This window comes from Oncorhynchus mykiss, chromosome 13 (assembly GCF_057628025.1).
Source record: "Oncorhynchus mykiss isolate SJ-2025 chromosome 13, ASM5762802v1, whole genome shotgun sequence".
NCBI lineage: Eukaryota > Metazoa > Chordata > Actinopteri > Salmoniformes > Salmonidae > Oncorhynchus > Oncorhynchus mykiss.
This window is the reverse complement of record NC_143034.1, coordinates 33,986,750-34,005,759: the sequence shown is the minus strand read 5'-3', so window position 1 is coordinate 34,005,759 and position 19,010 is coordinate 33,986,750. Positions and strand designations below refer to the sequence as shown.

The window sequence follows — 19,010 nt, the reverse complement described above, 5'->3', positions numbered from 1 at the left end:
GAGGCACTTGTTATTAACTTGTGTTCATTCATCTAATACCCAATGCAAAATCATCAAGACAGAGTGAATCTTATTTTGGTTTTGCTAACCTTCTCAATTTTGTCCAGCCACTCCTTGTTGGACTGCAGCTCGGCCATGAAGGCCTGATGCTTGAGCCATTTGCTGTGGAGATTCCTGGCCTCGTCGTACGACATGTCCTGGGCCGTGAGCATCTTCTCATTGATCCACAGGGACAGCTGCGCACACACACACACACACACACACACACACACACACACACACACACACACACACACACACACAGGTAGGTAGGTCATTGTATTTCACTGCCATAGACTGTGAAAGCAGTCTGTCACTATACTTACATGCACTGTTTTATATTTAATACATAGCGTGGCAATGTATGCATTCATAGTATCGGGACTTATACCAATGTTAGACTGTATGAACGATTTCTCACGTCCAGATTAAGCATATTCCTGGAATAATAAGCACTTTCAATGGAGAATCTCTATTGAAAGTGCTTTTTAGTTCAGGAGTAGGCTTAATCTGGGACCGGGAAAGACATGTTGGGCAGCAGACCTCCTGGGAATCCTGTAGGAACTTCTGAAGCGCCCGGTTATCCTTCAGCCTCATCAGTAGCTCCAGAGCAGCCTTGCGGTTCTTCTTATGTCTGTGCAAATGTTGGGTAAACAGATTTGATCAAGGATAATAGATCCCATGTTTATTGTGACTACCACAAACAAGCTCCCAGTTGTGTGTACCATATCACAGGTTGCCATATCACAGGTTCACCCCTAAGTAAAAATGTCCAAATTGGGCCCAAAGTGTCAATATTTTGTGTGGCCACCATCATTTTCCAGCACTGCCTTAACCCTCTTGGGCATGGAGTTCACCTTCACTTAGGGGTGTACTCACTTTTGTTGCCAGCGGTTTAGACATTAATGGCTGTGTTATTTTGAGGGGACAGCAAATTTACACTGTTATACAAGCTGTACACTCACTACTTTACATTGTAGCAATGTGTCATTTCTTCAGTGGTCACATGAAAAGATATACTCAAATATTTACAAAAATGTGAGGGGTGTACTCACTTTTGTGATATACTGTATACAGTTGAAGTCGTAAGTTTACATACACCTTAGTCAAATACATTTAAACTCAGTTTTTCACAGTTCCTGACATTTAATCCTAGTAAAAATTCCCGGTTTTAGTTCAGTTAGGATCACCACTTTATTTTAAGAATATGAAATGTCAGAATAATAGTAGAGAGTGATTTACTTAAGGTTTTATTTATTTCATCACATTCCCAGTGGGTCATAAGTTTACTGTGGAAGGACCACCAGAGGGCAGGCTGGGCTCACGGATAGTAGCCCAACAAGGCATGGGAGACAAGGTAACCAGAGGCAATTCAGCACAGCTGACGGTACTAATGACATACTCTCCTTCCTCTATAAGAGAGAGAATGGAACCAGCAGAGAGGGAAGGGGAAAACTATCTCTGGAAGATGGCCACCGAGAGAGAGGAGCTATCCAGGAAGAACCACTAAGACGGTGACAATCCCGTGACTTTTGTTGTAGTTTAAAGATAATCCTATTGTGTTCCTGGTTCATCTGGAGAAGAAGATGTATGTTTTTCCTTGGAAGATTTTCATTGATTATGTTGGAGTGTTTGTGTTGACCAAATGCCCTCAATAGAGAACTGTGTTCAATCAAGAAAACCTACTCCTGACTCGTTTATTCCACCTTCCCGCTTTAGAGTGACGCCCAATTACTTGGTCCGCTCACATTACATACACTCCATTAATATTTGGTAGCATTGCCTTTAAATTGTTTAACTTGGGTAAAACATTTTGGGTAGCCTTCCACAAGCTTCCCACAATAAGTTAGGTGAATTTTAGCCCATTCCTCCTGACAGAGCTGGTTTAACTGAGTCAGGTTTGTAGGCCTCCTTGCTCGCACACGCTTTTTCAGTTCCGCCCACACATTTTCTATAGGATTGAGGTCAGGGCTTTGTGATGGACACTCCAATACATTGCCTTTGATGTCCTTAAGCCATTTTGCCACAACTTTGGAAGTATGCTTGGGGTCATTGTCTATTTGGAAGACCCATTTGCGATGAAGCTTTAACTTCCTGTCTGATGTCTTGAGATGCTGCTTCAATATATCAAGATAATGTTCCTTCCTATTTTGTGAAGTGCACCAGTCCCTCCTGCAGCAAAGCACCCACACAACCTATCCCTCAACGTAACCAAGACTAAGGAGATGATTGTGGACTACAGGGAAAGGAGGACCGAGCATGCCCCCATTCTCTTTGACGGGGCTGTAGAGGAGCAGGTTGAGAGCTTCAAGTTCCTTGGTGTCCACATCAATAACAAACTAGAAAGGTCCAAACACACCAAGACAGTCGTGAAGAGGGCATGACAAAGCCCATTAAAAAGATTTGGCATGGGTCCTGAGATCCACAAAAGGTTCTACAGCTGCAACATCAAGAGCATCACTGGTTGCATCACTGCCCGGTATGACAATTGCTCGGCCTCTGACCTCAAGGAACTACAGAGGGTAGTGCGTACGGCCCAGTACATCACTGGGGCTAAACTGCCTGTCATCCAGGACCTCTACACCAGGCAGTGTCAGAGGAAGGCCCTAAAAATTGTCAAAGACCCCAGCCACCCCAGTCATAGACTGTTCTCTCTACTACCACATGGCAAGCGGTACCAGAGTGCCAAGTCTATGTCCTAAATGCTTCTCAACAGTTTTTACCCCCAAGCCATAAGACTCCTGAACAGGTAATCAAAAGGCTACCCGGACTATTTGCATTGTGTGTGTGTCCAAACCCTCTCTTTATGCTGCTGCTACACTCTGTTTATCATATATGCATAGTCACTTTAACTATACATTCATGTACATACTACCTCAATTGGGCCTACCAACCAGTCCTCCCGCACATTGGCTAACCGGGCTATCTGCATTGTGTCCCATCACCCGCCACCCCTTCTTTTACGCTACTGTTACTCTCTGTTCATCATATATGCATAGTCACTTTAACCATATCTACATGTACATACTACCTCAATCAGCCTGACTAACCGGTGTCTGCATGTAGCCTCGCTACTTTTATAGCCTCGCTACTGTATATAGCCTGTCTTTTTACTGTTGTTTTATTTATTTACCTACCCATTGTTCACCTAATACCTTTTTTGCACTATTGGTTAGAGCCTGTAAGTAAGCATTTCACTGTTGTATTCGGCGCACGTGACAAATAAACTTTGATTTGATGCTGCCACCCACGTGCTTCACGGTTGGGATGGTGTTCTTCGGCTTGCAAGCATCCCCCTTTTTCCTCCAAACATAACGATGGTCATTATGGCCAAATAGTTCTATTTTTGTTTCTTCAGACCAGAGAATATTTCTCCAAAATGTACGATCTTTGTCCCCATGTGCAGTTGCAAACCAGTCTGTTTTTTTTAATGGCGGTTTTGGAGCAGTAGCTTCTTCCTTGCTGAGCGGCCTTTCAGGTTATGTCGATATAGGACTCGTTTTACTGTGGATATAGATACTTTTGTACCTGTTTCCTCTAGCATCTTCACAAGGTTCTTTGCTGTTGTTCTGGGATTGATTTGCACTTTTCGCACCACAGTACACTCATCTCTAGGAGACAGAACGCGTCTCCTTCCTGAGCGGTATGATGGCTGTGTGGTCCCATGGTGTTTGTACTTGTGTACTATTGTTTGTACAGATGAACGTGGTACCTTCAGGCATTTGGAAATTGCTCCCAAGGATGAACCAGACTTGTGGAGGTCTACAATTCTTTGTCTAAGGTCTCTGATTTCTTTGATGATGTCAAGCAAAGAGACACTGAGTTTGAAGGTAGGCCTTGAAATACATCCACAGGTACCACTCAAATTATGCCAATTAGCCTATCAGAAGCTTCTGAAGCCATGACATCATTTTTTTTTTAAATTTCCAAGCTGTTTAAAGCCACAGTCAACTTAGTGTATGTAAACTTCTGACCCACTGGAATTATGATACAGTGAATTATAAGTGAAATAATCTGTCTGTAAACAGTTGTTGGAAAAATGACTAGTGTCATGCACAAAGTAGATGTCCTAACCAACTTTCCAAAACTATAGTTTGTTAACACGAAATTTGTGGAGTGGTTGAGATGATTGTAGTCCACAATCATCTCCTTAGTCTTGGATAGGTTGTGTGGGTGCTTTGCTGCAGGAGGGACTGGTGCACTTCACAAAATGGATGGCTTCATGAGGAAGGAACATTATCTTGATATATTGAAGCAGCATCTCAAGACATCAGACAGGAAGTTAAAGCTTTGTCGTAAATATTTGTTTTACATCACGATACACAATACCAAGTAAATGCAAAGATCAATATCAAGCGTTGTACTGGCATTTGTGGTAGCTGTAAACCTAATAACTGGGTGGTCATATATCTAACCATTGGTTGTATTCTGGGTAGTCTTTTTCGCAGTAAAGCTGTGCAGGTAGCCTACTGGTTAAGCGTTTTGAGGCAGTAACTGAAAGGTTGCTGGTTTGAATCCCCAAGGTGGAAAAATCTGCTGCTCTGCCCTTGAGCAAGACAATTAACCCAGGCGCTGATGATGTCGATTAAGGCAGCCCCCCGCACCTCTCTGATTCAGAGTGGTTGGGTTAAATACGGAAAACACATTTTAGATGAATGCATTCAGTTGTGCAACTGACTAGGTATCCCATTTCCAGGAGATTGCTTTATCATATTAATGTGGATCTCCTGGGGCATTAAATACTCCAACAGGTGTGAGATCTAATCTGCGCAGCAGAGTAACCGCAAAAATGACGACCTGTCCACCAGCGTCATTTGTAACTATCTAGCAGAAGAGGCTTCTAACCTGTCGTCAATAGACGCCGCTCTCTCCTGGATGCGGTCGGCGTTGATGTTGCCATCACTCGCCAGCCGCCTGCCAGCCTCCACCACACTGTTGATCTTCTCTTCGTTGGCGTCCATTGTGGTCATGAAGTCCTCCTGCTTCTTGATGGCTCCTTCGGCCCCCTCAAGCGTAGTGGCCATCTCTGTATGGGCCAGCATGTATTCCTAAGGTTAGGGTTATAAAAAGAGAGAGTCAGTCACAGGGTTTTCTAACAATCCCCACTGAGACTGGATATCCAGGTCGGGGTCAATTCCATTTCAAATCAGTTAGGGAGTACACTGAAATTCTTGAATTGACTGAACTGAAACAGAATATAAAACCCAACCCCGCTGGAATTCAATCTAAAGTACATTGGACCCTTTCTGAAATGTACTTTTTTGATTTGCAAAGCAGCATGTCCTAGGTAGGGGGAGTGGATTATAGTTGGGCACAAAAAATGACACATTGTTACCACATCCCTGCCTAGTAAAATGAGGTAATAACAGCTAAAAGAGGACTTTAAAATAAACTGTTACCAAAAATCTAATTTTGAAAGAGTGTAATCAGTGAAATAATAGTGAAACGGAACCATTCACTTTGGATTCTTTGGCTAATATTTTTCCACTCTTGGAATAGAATTGAAACTCAATTGAATCGAACAATCAAGTACCCTGGTTTAAGGGGTATTGACCAATCAACGTACCTGGTTGTTGAGGAAGGCCTCGGCCTGCGTGGTGTCCCTGAGAAACAGTTGGTAGGCGTGGGACTGGGATAGCAGGTTCTGCCGGTTTTCCCACATCTTGTGCAGCTCATTCCAGCCCGTGTCCAGGGCCTGTAACCGCTGCCTCAGGAACATGTACTGGGCATCGGTCTGGCCCTGGGTCACCATCTCACCCATGTCGCGCATCTTCTGGTAGTCCTCCTCGTAGTTGCGGATCTCGTTCTTGATGCCCTCGTGCTGCGCTAGCAGCTTCTCTGCCTCGGCCAGCGTGTTGGGCGTCTCCTCCGAGGCGACGGCTGTCTGTGTGCGCGACAGCCACGACTGGAAGTCATCCAGCTCGCGCAGGAACTGCTGCAGCTTGCTGGCCTCTCCAAGGGACTCCTCGCGATTACGCAGTGTGGCCTTCATCTCCTCCCACACGGCAGTGATCTCAGCCAGGCGGCCCTTGATGGCCTTGGCCTGGTTCGGGTGCTCGCCGGGCAGCCGCTCCGCCTCGCCGCGCAGGTCGCCCAGCTTGTCCTCGATGGCAGCCAGGTCACGCTCCATGCCAGTGAGTTTACGCTGCAGCGCCATGACACCCGTCAGGTCGTTGCCCAGCTCCTGGGTGGACTCGATGACCTTCGTCTTCTCGCGGATCCATGACTTAGTTTCGTTGCAGTCCAGGTGGTAGTTCTGCACACCCAGCGCCGAGATTAGAGACTCCTTCTTCTGGTCTGCCAGATCCCGGAACTGGCTCCATCTGAGGAACAAATTAATGAATAGAAATATGGTAATTTAGCAGACACTTTGATCCAGTTGACGGACAGTGGCACATATTTCAATATTTGTGGCCTGTACAGGAATCAAACCAACCATAACCCTGTTGTTGCCAGACCAAGGCTCAAATTGACTGAACTGGCCAATTAATTTGATGATAACCAATAATAAATGTCCTGCTCAATTCAAAGGATAAAGTCATATCCAATACACAATAACACCATTTTGAGTCAATAGGTATTATTAATTCACCATGAGAAAAGTAAAGTTCAGGCATAGTTAAAAATCACATAACTGCTTAACTACATTATAATAACCTAATCATATTTTGGTTTCTTCATTTGGCATCAGGTACAGTGCCTTGTAAAAGTGTTTTTCCTATTTTGTAGCATTACAACCTGTAATTGAAATGTATAAAAATACAATTTGGATTTAATGCAATGGACAAAATAGTCCAAATTGGTGAAGTGAAATGAAAAAAATCACTTGTTTCAAAAAATTAAAAAAACAAAAAAAAGAAAAAAAAGTGGTGAGTGCATATGTATTCACCCCCTTTGCTATGAAGCCCCTAAATAAGATCTGGAGCAACCAATTACCTTCAGAAGTCACATAATTAGATAAAGTCCACCTGTGTGCAATCTAAGTGTCACATGATCTGTCACATGATCTCAATGTACATGCACACCTGTTCTGAAAGGCCACAGAGTCTGCAACACCACTAAGAAAGGGGCACCACCAAGCAAGTGGCACCATGAAGACCAAGGAGCTCTCCGATCGTTGGAAGCACACTCGGACCAACGTGCAGCGTGATCTGGGTTCCACATCTTTTATTAGAAATAAGTGAACCACACAACAAAACAATAAAGACTAAACGAAACGTAACGACAATGGAGTGCTAACATGCAACTACACAAACAATATCCCACAAAATACAGGTGGAAAAAAGCTACCTAAGTATGATCCCCAATTAGAGACAACAATTACCAGCTGCCTCTATTTGGGAATCATACAAAATCACCAACATAGAAAAACAAAACTAGAACCCCACATAGAAATAATAAACTAGACTAACCCCCCTGACCTACTCTACCATAGAAAATAAGGTCTCTCTTCGGTCAGGGCGTGACAGGGACTAAGTTGTGGGTAAGTACAGATCAGGGTTGGGTTGTAAAAAAATATCTGAAACTTTGAACATCCCATGGAGCACCATTAAATCTATTATTAAAACATTTAAAGAATATGGCACCACAACAAACCTGCCAAGAGCGTGCCGCCCACCAAAACTCACAGACCAGGCAAGGAGGGCATTAATCAGAGAGGCAACAGAGACCAAAGATAACCCAGAAAGAACTGCAAAGCTCTACAGCGGAGATTGGAGTATCTGTCCATAGGACCACTTTAAGCCGTACATTCCACAGAGCTGGGCTTTACGGAAGAGTAGCCAGAAAAAAAGTCATTGCTTAAAGAAAAAAAAAATAGGCAAACACATGCCTTTTGGTGTTCGCCATAAGGCATGTGGGAGACTCCCTAAATATATGGAAGAAGGAACTCTGGCAGATGAAACTAAAATGTAGGTTTTTGGCCATCAAGGAAAACCCAACACCTCTCATCCCGAGAACACCATCCCCGTGGTGGTGGCAGCATCATGCTGTGGGGATGTTTTTCATCAGCAGGGACTGGGAAACTGGTCAGAATTGAAGGAATGATGGATGGCTCTAAATACAGGGAAATTCTTGAGGGAAACATGCTTCAGTCTTCCAGAGATTTGAGACTGGGACGGAGGTTCACCTTCCAGCAGGACAATGGCCCTAAGCATACTGCTAAAGCAACACTCGAGTGGTTTAAGGGGAAAAATGGAAATGTCAAAGCCCAGACCTCAATCCAATTGAGAATCTGTGGTATGACTTAAAATTGCTGTACATCAGCGGAACCCATCCAATTTGAATGTGCCGGGGCAGTTTTTCTTTGAAGGATGGGCAAAAATCCCAGTGTATAATATTCCATTTTTTAGCACTGATTCTCTACTTTTATCCAATGTATAAAAAAAAACTATTTCAAGTTTTGCTACATAAGACCGATTTGAGCCATTCAGTCACAAATATGCACCCAAGCCAAATTGAAATGTTATCAGAAAGATGTTGGGTTGTTTTCATAGATTTATATTTCCTTACAACCGGTCAAACTGACGTCATTTGAACATTTTGCACAGAAAATCTTTTACGTTATTTTATAGTTATTGTATTTTCTCCCCGGTCCCTAAACGTCTTTGCACCGTGATAGAAGCAGGGATCACTCAGTAAAGTTTTCACAACTACATTGAAGCATTCATTCCATTGATTTATGACATTCTGGTGAGCAAGGGTTTATTTAGTCTTCTAGGGCAACATATGTCAGAAGAGAAGCTGCATGTATCTAATTCTAGACAAGTTGACAAACAAATAGCCTACCAAAATGTTTGAAATTATAAGTAGAAACATATCTAAATGTTCTATATTAGTGGGTTAGGGTCAGGTGTGGGACTCAGAGTTTCACTTTATCACATACTGCGGAAGGGCAACTGCGGAAGGGTTATTAGCAATTGCGGCAGGGTGAGGGTGAACAAACAGCTGATCCGCGTTCCACTGAGGGACATATCAGCTACAGATGTAGGATCTTAATTTGAGCCAGTTTGCTACAGCAAGAAAAAATTCCTACAGCAACAGGAAATGTGGATTATAATTACTGGACATTTTTTGTAGGGGTTGATACATTTTTAATTAGGGCAAATCAAGCCTGAACATTTTAAGTGGAAGTTAAACTTTAGAAGCCTTGATTTTTGATGAGCCCAATGGGACGGCACGATGAGCGAAGGAATTCCCACCAGCAAAGTCCCCTAACCCGGACGACGTTGAGCCAATTGGTGCCAGCCCATTGGGCTCCCGTTCACGGCCGGCTGTGAAACAGCCTGGGATCGAACCTGAGGCTGTAGTGGCGCAGTGCCTTAGACCGCTGCACCACTCGGGAGGCCCCCTTGAAGCTATGTTAAACCTCAAATACACTACAAGTTTGCATTTCCTGCAACAACAGGATGATCAAATTAAGCTAAGTCATCTGTATGACAGGAGATTCTGTCTGTCTGTGAATGGCTCAACTTGCCTGTTGTTGAGCTTATCTTGCTGGGCTTTGATGTTCTTCTCACTGGGGTGTCCATTGTGCATCAGCTGCCTGGCGATCTGGTTCACAACAGCGACGCGTGATGCCTGGTTGTTCATCTCAGGCTCCAGGCTCTCGAACCTGGGAAAGAGAGAGCATGCCATGTCCAATCAGTTCCACTTCAAAACAAACCATTTTCTCTTCAAAACTAATGTTAAGATAGCATACGGACATTGATGTCTGGGCCACATTCAGGCAAATGTTGTGGAAAGCTGCAGATAGAACTGTCATGAATAGAGCTGACATGATTCCTTATACTACCTACAGCACCCAATGTCACAGGAAGGCAAAAAAGATCATCAAGGACAACAACCACCCGAGCCACTGCCTGTTCACCTCACTACCATCCAGAAGGCGAGGTCAGTACAGTTGCATCAAAACTGGAACAAAGAAACTGAAAAACAGCTTCTATTCTCAAGGCCATCAGACTGTTAAATAGCCATCACTAGCACAGAGAGGCTGCTGCCTACATACACAGACTTGAAATCATTGGCCACTTTAATAAATGGAACACGAGTCACTTTTAATAAGGTCACTTTGATAATGTTTACATATCTTGCATTACTCATCTCATACCTATATACTGTATTCTATACTATCTACTGTATCTTAGTCTATGCCGCTCTGACATCGCTCGTCCATATATTTATATATTCTTAATTCCATTCCTTTACTTAGATTTATGTGTATTAGGTATTTGTTGTGACATTTTTAGATATTATTTGTTAGATATTGCTGCACTGTCGGAACTAGAAGCACAAGCATTTCGCTATACCTGCAATAACATCTGCTAAACACGTGTATGTGACCAATAAAATTGGATTTGATTAGATACATATCAGAGGCATGTTTGTTCCACATAACCATATTTTTATCTGAACGTTCCACAACGTTTTACCCGGATGAATCCACCTCAGACGTATTCCCCTGTTTGGGGATTAATCTCATTTTCTCCTTGTATTATCTGCCTTCTTCTGTCTGTTTCAAATATCTATTTCATACATTTCTATTTAAAGGTGAACTTCAGTTTCTAGAAAGGAACCTAAGAAATAGGGCACCTAACGCCCAGTAGGAGGAGCTGTTGCATTATAACTCATTTATCATTTGTATATTTATAGTTTTTCCTCAATCACGTAAAACAGTGTTTTGGAACTGTGGTCAAACGTACCTACAGCAGAACATCAGTGATCAAATGCTCAAATACAGTTACAGATCTTCTGATCATTTTCTTTTCTTTCTACTTGGATCTTGCATCTCTTAAGACACCCTTTTGCTAAACCTGGAATACAACTGCCATCAATGAACGCAAAATTCCGTGAAGTGTTTTGTTCACATAAGAGAATTTTGCAAATCGGCCCATCGTTTCCAGAAATCAGTAAATACTAGTGCACAAAATTGTAAAATGTCTCTATCAGTGTAAATTCACGTAAAATATAGCAGAGGTTGGGGAACCCAGGGCACGTGCCCCCTGTATACCCATTCGGTAATCCAGCACTGATTGTATACTTCCATTACAGAGTGACCCTTTGGTGTAAATTGAAGCTTATCCATTCGTATCAGCAGTTCCTCCACTGTATTCCCCTGTCCTTTTTCTCTCTTTGGGATTGTTTTTCTGCTTGGTGATGGAAAGTCTACAAACCTATCAGTAGAACAGACTATGTATAGAATACATGGAATTGGACTATGATGATGCAGATGAATGAATCCTGCATACAGTGTGATATTTTTTGGTGAAATATACATAAAAGTAGAGTAATTTTCCATATAACTTTGCACCTTTTGATAGTTTGTACTCCAATTTTGATCGTCATGATTTAGTGACTGCACATTTTTTTTTAAACAGACTAACTTTCTTTCGTGTCCGCTTGATTCAAGAGGCATCGATGGTTGTGAAAATCTTTTTTCAGGCAGTCTTTCGACCACTGTATTTGCAGTTTTGATGAATCCAAATGATTTTATGAGAAGTAAACTACATTTTAAAGGTTTAAATGCATTTTGGGCACGATTCCGACATAGGAAATGACATCTTTCCTAAGCACTTCTCAGTAGTTGATATTCAGACTTGCCTTGTAAAGGTGTGTAACAGGCTTTGCAGGTGCGGTTCCCTTGTTTGCACTTAATACATTGAAATCAACCTCTGAAAACCCTCCCACTTTCTCGTGGAATTTTCATTTAATAGGGTTTTCAGTACATTTATCTTAAGCAATCCCTTTAAATACGGCATACCTTTGATTTTTAATTTGGTTGACAGACTCAATAGAATACATTGAATGTACAAAACATTAGGAATGCCTTCCTAATATTGAGTTGCACCCCTTTTGTCCTCAGAACAGCCTCAATTCGTCGGGGCATGGAATCTACAAGGTGTTGAAAGCGTTCCATGTTGACTCCAATGCTTCCTAGAGTTGTGTCAAGTTGGATGGATGTCCTATGGGTGGTGGACCATTCTTGATACACCTGGGAAACTGTTGAGTGTGAAACACCTAGCAGCGTTGAAGTTCATGACACACTCAAACCGGTGCTCCCGTCACCTACTACCATACCCCGTTCAAAGGCACTTCACTCTTTTGTCTTGCCCGTTCACCCTCTGAATGGCACACATACACAATCCATGTCTCAATTGTCTCAAGGCTTAAAAATCCTTCTTTAAAACTGTCTCCTTCCCTTCATCTACATTGACTGAAGTGGATTCAACAAGGGATCAAAGCCTTCACCTGGATTCACCTGGTCAGTCGATGTCATGGAAAGAGTTTTGGAAATCGCAAAAAGGGGTTCAGAATATTAGGGATCAATGAAGGGATCTCCATTTCTGCACCAATTGATAGATTAAAAACTACTCTGATTTTGTAGATTGTTTAGGGTTAGAATATTTAAAAAAACGGTGTTGAGTCATTCTGAAAATTGCCACATTCAGTTATTTAACCCATGGTAATGTTGGAAGATTAGTGAACATAGAATTGTAATATGGAGAATAGTGTACAATAATAGGCTCTTCCCTCGTCTATTGCCTGCACTAACCGTGGAACTGTGTGATGATACAGCCAAGTATTGCGCCATGTGTCGAATTCAAACTGTTACGGCTTGGTCTGTGTTCTGCTCCATAATGATTTAATTAGCCTGTCTTTTTTAATATGATCAACTGTTACTAATGATCCTCAGCAACAACCACAAGGCAGAGACTGCATTTACAGAGGAAGCAAAGCAAATTCATGTAAACGAAACAATGTCATTAAATGGAATGATAATCTAAGCTCAAGGAAACTAAGAGTAAATTGGCAGTTGTTATGAGGCCTACTGACATTTGATACTGTTAGTGGCTAATATTTAACATGATAGAAATATGAAACAGAGAAAGTCAGGGTATGCCTACAATTAAGACATTCGAAAGTGCCCATCACTGTAAGTTAAAATGCTGTACAATTTAAATTCTGTGTAATGGCACAGCATTTCATAAATTTTACTGTGGGAAAGTTGATATGCTGATATACATCAGTTTGCATCCATATGACTGGTTTCACATTTGTCTCCAGCGATTATAAGGTAAAATATTTATTTATTGTATTTCACCTTTATTTAACCAGGTAGGCTAGTTGAGAACAAGTTCTCATTTACAACTGCGACCTGGCCAAGATAAAGCAAAGCAGTTCGACACATACAATCAATAATACAGTAGAAAAAGTCTATATACAGTGTATGCAAATGAGGTAGGATAAGGGAGGTAAGGCAAACAATAGGCCATGGTGGCGAAGTAATTACAATATAGCAATTAAACATGGAATGGTAGATGTGCAGAAGATGAATGAGCAAGTAGAGATACCGGGGTGCAAAGGAGCAAAATAAATAAATAAATAAATAAATAAAGACAGTATGGGGATGAGGTAGTTGGATGGGCTATTTACAGATGTGCTATGTACAGGTGCAGTGATCTGTGAGCTGCCCTGACAGCTGGTGCTTAAAGCTAGTGAGGGAGATATGAGTCTCCAGATTCAGTGATTTTTGCAGTTCGTTCCAGACATTGGCAGCAGAGAACTGGAAGGAAAGGCGGCCAAAGGAAGAATTGGCTTTGGGGGTGACTAGTGAGATGCTACGGGTGGGTGCTGCTATGGCGACCAGGGCGCAGAGATAAGGCAGGGCTTTACCTAGCAACGACTTGTAGATGACCTGGAGCCAAATGGGTTTGGCGACGAGTATGAAGTGAGGACCAGCTAACGAGAGCGTACAGGTCGCAGTGGTGGGTAGTATATGGGGCTTTGGTGACAAAACGGATGGCACTGTGATAGTCTGCATCCAATTTGTTGAGTAGAGTGTTGGAGGCTATTTTGTAAATTACATCGAAGTTGAGGTCAGTTTTACAAGGGTATGTTTGGCAGCATGAGTGAAGGATGCTTTGTTGCGAAATAGGAAGCCGATTCTAGATTTCATTTTGGATTGGAGATGTTTAATGTGGGTCTGAAAGGAGAGTTAACAGTCTAACCAGACACCCAGGTATTTGTAGTTGTCCACATATTCTAGGTCAGAACCGTCCAGAGTAGTGATGCTAGTCGGGGGGGAAGGTGCGGTTAGCAATCGATTGAAGAGCATGCACTTAGTTTTACTAGCATTTAAGAGCAGTTGGAGGCCACGGAAGGAGAGTTGTATGGCATTGAAGCTCGTCTGGAGGTTAATTAACACAGTGTCCAAAGAAGGGCCAGAGGTATACAGAATGGTGTCATCTCAGTAGAGGTGGATCAGAGAATCACCCGCAGCAAGGGCGACATCATTGATGTATACAGAGAAGAGAGTCGGCCCAAGAATTGAACCCTGTGGCACCCCCATAGAGACTGGCAGAGGTCCGGACAACAGGCCCTCCGATTTGACACACTGAACTCTATCAGATAAGTAGTTGGTGAACCAGGCGATGCAATCTTTTGAGAAACCGAGGCTGTTGAGTCTGCCGATAAGAATGTGGTGATTGACAGAGTGGAAAGCCTTGGGCAGGTCGATGAATACAGCTGCACAGTAATGTCTCTTATCGATGGTGGTTATGATATCCTTTAGGACCTTGAGCATGGCTGAGGTGCACCCATGACCAGCTCTGAAACCAGATTGCATAGCGGAGAAGGTACGGTGGGGATTCGAAATGGTCAGTAATCTGTTTGTTAACTTGGCTTTCGAAGACCTTAGAAAGGCAGGGTAGGATAGATATATGTCTGTAGCAGTTTGGGTCTAGAGTGTCTCCCCCAGCATTCCAATCTTTGGGAATCTCAGACGATACGAAAGAGAGGTTGAAGTGTTATTTATATTTTCAATTACCTTCTTCAAATGGATGACTCATTTACTTAGCTGTTATCAATAGCTCTTATCAAGTTGTAAATTACATTGCATGGAGAATGGTGTTATTTTTATAGGAAAAAAATTCAGTAGATGCTTTTTCCACTTGGAACAAATAGGTTCGCTAGACCTTATTAGGAAATGAAGTCAAGGTCAGAATATGACACATGTGTAGACTCACCTCTGCCACACTAACTTATCCAAAATAAATAGCAGATGAATAGCACGCTATTCTCATTCTTAAGTTCAAGGTCAGAATACACATTTAGAGAAAAGTGCATTAAAAAAGGAATTACGTTCCATGTTCACACACTTAACTTGGGTCGGGAATCGGGCCTTTAATGTTTTGCAAATGGCCAGAGTTACGTTTCTTCTGTTACAGTGTTTTGAAAATCGACAACATTGTTCCCAAAAAAATGCTTGCATGTGTGTTATTTCACGTCTTCAAATAGTAAAAATAAAGAAAAATGACATTTGACTGGAACTGTATGTCAAGTATTTGAGTGGCACACTAAGATAAATCAGGCCTAAAAGGTGGAGGCGCTAGGGGTCGACTATGACTTCAGCATGCATTTATATATGTATGGATTCTCTCACCTGTGCTGTATGACCTCTAGGTCTTCCAGCTTCTCTGGGATCTCCATACTGTTGAGCCACTGCTCCTTCTCATTGATCCACATCTCGCAGGCGTCCGCCTCGCTGAACATCTTGTAGAGGGCCAGGGCGTCCTGCAGTGCCTGCTTTCTAAACCGGGTCAGCTCGGCCACCTCCTTGTAACGCTCCTCTATGCCTGCCAAACGGCCCTTGACCTGTTCCGACTGGACCTGCGCCTCAGGCAAGGCGCCCGCCTGCTCATGGAGCGCATCTATCACCGGCCGATAGCTGGCCACCTCGGCGGCGGCGTCCTTGTGTTTGCGCACCAGGGCCTGTGTGGAGAACTCGTCATGGCCCACCTCGCCACTGGACACGATGCGCAGGGCATCCAGGGTCCAGGCGTCGGCGTCATCTGCATCCGCCTGGAACTGGTGCAGGGCATACGCTTCCTCCAGATGGGCCTTCCTCACGGCCGCCAGCTCCTCCAACGCTGCCCACTGCGCCCGCTGGTTGGTGATGCGTTCACGGATCTTGGCAGCGCCGAAGTGGCCGCCGTCGGCCATGGCCTGGCCCTCAGTAATGGTGTGCTGCAGGTGACCTGCACGGCCACTCATCTCGTCCTCCAGGGTGCGGTGCTGGCTTAGCAGGCGCACAGTGCCCGTCAGGTCCCTGCCGCTCTCGTCCGACGACAGGATCTGCTCCTTCTCATGGATCCAGCCCTCCTCCTCGGCCATCTCCCAGAAGAACTTCCAGAGGCGGTGAGACTCCTCCAGGCGGGCCCGTCGCTCGGCAGCCAGCTGGGTCAGTTCCTGATAGCAGAACTCCATGTGTGCCACGCGGTCGCGTATCACCTGAGGGTCACAGGGCTTGTAAACTGTAGAGGAGACAGAACAGAGGCCTAGTTAGCATCTTGCAGGACCCACAGATTTACATTGTACTGTATATGTTATGACCATTCCGTTGCCTATTCCTTTAATGTTTATTTTTCCATTTGCTTGTATAGATCTTGCAAAATGTATGCTATACAACTGAACCGAAAAATTGTGTGTTGACATATATTATCATCATCAGTTAATAATACAAACAATATGATTCACAATTAGAATAATAGCAGTTGGAATGTTTAGGTCATTTTCACCATCGCCATCGATGGCAAACTTCTGAGCATTGTTGTTGACAGCTTTGACTCGGTCGGCCTGGATGCCGATGTCAGCCTCCACCAGGGCATGTTTCTGCAAGAGATCCTCCACTCCGAGCAGATGCTTCCCATAGTCCTGGGACAGTAGCATCATCTGTGTGGTAGAGACAAAGGCATGACATACAGGCATGTGTGTTAGCAACATACAGGCAGGCACCTTCAATTACACTGGCCTTAGTTCGTCAGTTGCCAATATGAATCGTTTACTTTTTGTGCACTTTGAAACGCAATATGGAGTATTTATTTCAAGGTGAGGAGAGGAAACTTTTTGAAACTTTTATAAATTAGATGAAATGTAAAAATCAATCCAAATCAACCACTACTGTAAGGTTTTGTATTTTTTTTTTCTTAGTCAACCTTGTGTTCTGTTTCGTTGTTTTCTTGAACGTAGCCCTGTCTTTCATTTTTGTTAATTGATTTCACCTGTTCTCATCAGCTCCTTATTTAGATCAGTTCATTCTGTTTGTGCCTTTGTGGGGTATTGTTAGTTTTGACTCTACTAAGCCTTTTCCTAGCTCGTTTGTGAGAACCAGTTATAGACTTCAGTCCTAGTTTTGATTCACCTGCCTGTTTGCATACCTGTGTAAGACCATTGCCTGCCTGTGTATGACCATTGCCTGCCTGTGTATGACCATTGCCTGCCTGTGTATGACCATTGCCTGCCTGTGTATGACCATTGCCTGCCTGTGTATGACCATTGCCTGCCTGTGACCACGTTTACTGCTTTCTGTGAAGGTGAAATAAACACCTGCCGCGCTCTGCGTGTGAATATACACCTTTTTCTCCCTGAGTATTCATTACAACTACCATCAACTCCCTTGTGACTCCTGTAAACCTAAGAGGATTCGATAGGTGGAAGCGATATGCGAGAATTCCACCCAGCCAATCAGAAAGGCAAGATGATGCAGTGCTTACAGTGCCAACCCAATCCTCTTGTATCTACAGGAGTGCCTAGGACGAGGTTCAGGTGTGCAGATTTGGAATTATTCAGCATTGGACTGACATACGCCAATTAGTTTCACCATTGATACTGATTAAAATGATTATTTAGAAGAGGGATGGGACATTAGGGGGTGTCAAATAATATTACCCTACCGGAAATTTCACGCAAAATTAATACATTGTTTGACTTGAAATGACCTGTTTCCAATACATTGTTCACGTGTTAGTGAATTTTTATTTAATTAACCTTTATTTAACTAGGCAAGTCAGTTAAGAACAAATTCTTATTTACAATGACGGCCTACCAAAAGACCTCCTGCGGGGGCGGGGTCTAGGATTAAAAATACAAAAATTACAAATATAGGACAAAACACACATCACGACAAGAGACAACATGACATTAAATAAAGAACAACAACATAGCAAGGCAGCAACACATTAAAACACAGCATGGTAGCAACATTTTATACCTTTATTTAACTAGGCAAGTCAGTTAAGAACAAATTATTATTTTCAATGACAGCCTAGGAACAGTGGGTTAACTGCCTGTTCAGGGGCAGCTCGGGGGTTTGAACTTGCAACCTTCCGGTTGACTAGTCCAACGCTCTAACCACTAGGCTACCCTGCCGCCCATGACAACAACATGGTACAGCACAAAACATAGTTTCAAACATTATTGGGCACAGACAATAGCAGAAAGGGCAAGAAGGTAGAGACAACAATACATCACGCAAACAAGCCACAACTATCAGTAGTGTCCATGATTTAGTCTTTGAATGAAGAGGTTGAAGAGTAAGAGTGAAAGCAGGGTAGATGAGGTAGAAAGCATTTTGAACAATTCAATTTGTGTTACAATAAAAAATGAAATGTGCAATTATACATTTGGTCTTTCCAACACAGTTTTAACAGATACATTTTCAGAAGCGTCCTCTCTCCCTCTCTTACCTTCATCTCGTCCATCCAGTCCATGATGTAAAGCATCTCCTGGAAGACCCTCTGCAGACCCAAGTTCATCTCCAGGCGCTGGCGCCTCGACTTCAGAAGCTCCAGCAGGTACTCCCACAGCCGGATCACATTGTCCTTGCGTGCTGCGATTCGTTTGATGTCGTGGTATTTCTCTGCCTCCAGCTCCTTAGCGACGGACACCACGGCCTGCACACGCTCCTCGTAAGCTGTAATATCAGTCTCGATGGCCTCATGCTTCTTGGTGGCCGCGTCCACCGCTGGAAGGTCAAAGCCAAAGTTGTCCTGCGAGATAGAAGTGATGGGAATGGATAGATAGATTAAAGATTATTACATTAAAATACAATAAAATACAGTATATCCTAACAGTATTATATTGTATGGTTGGCAACATACTGGCATACAAGGAAGAAATACTCTCTATTTCTGTAA

At 43.2% G+C, this 19,010-nt stretch overlaps 1 protein-coding gene across 3 annotated transcripts in view; it reads right to left on the bottom strand.

Moving 5' to 3' along the window:
• Positions 1 to 19,010, bottom strand: part of LOC110486056 (spectrin beta chain, non-erythrocytic 1) — a 107,905-nt gene that overhangs the window by 30,005 nt on the left and 58,890 nt on the right. For all 3 annotated transcript variants that reach the window (XM_036942361.2, XM_090196059.1, XM_036942362.2), the window contains 8 exons: positions 18,561 to 18,863; positions 16,614 to 16,767; positions 15,479 to 16,349; positions 9,515 to 9,652; positions 5,606 to 6,362; positions 4,885 to 5,087; positions 583 to 673; positions 90 to 236 (listed from right to left, as the gene is read on the bottom strand). In XM_036942361.2, coding sequence (XP_036798256.2) covers positions 90 to 236; positions 583 to 673; positions 4,885 to 5,087; positions 5,606 to 6,362; positions 9,515 to 9,652; positions 15,479 to 16,349; positions 16,614 to 16,767; positions 18,561 to 18,863 — 2,664 coding nt within the window. The remainder of the gene's footprint in view (positions 1 to 89; positions 237 to 582; positions 674 to 4,884; positions 5,088 to 5,605; positions 6,363 to 9,514; positions 9,653 to 15,478; positions 16,350 to 16,613; positions 16,768 to 18,560; positions 18,864 to 19,010) is intronic.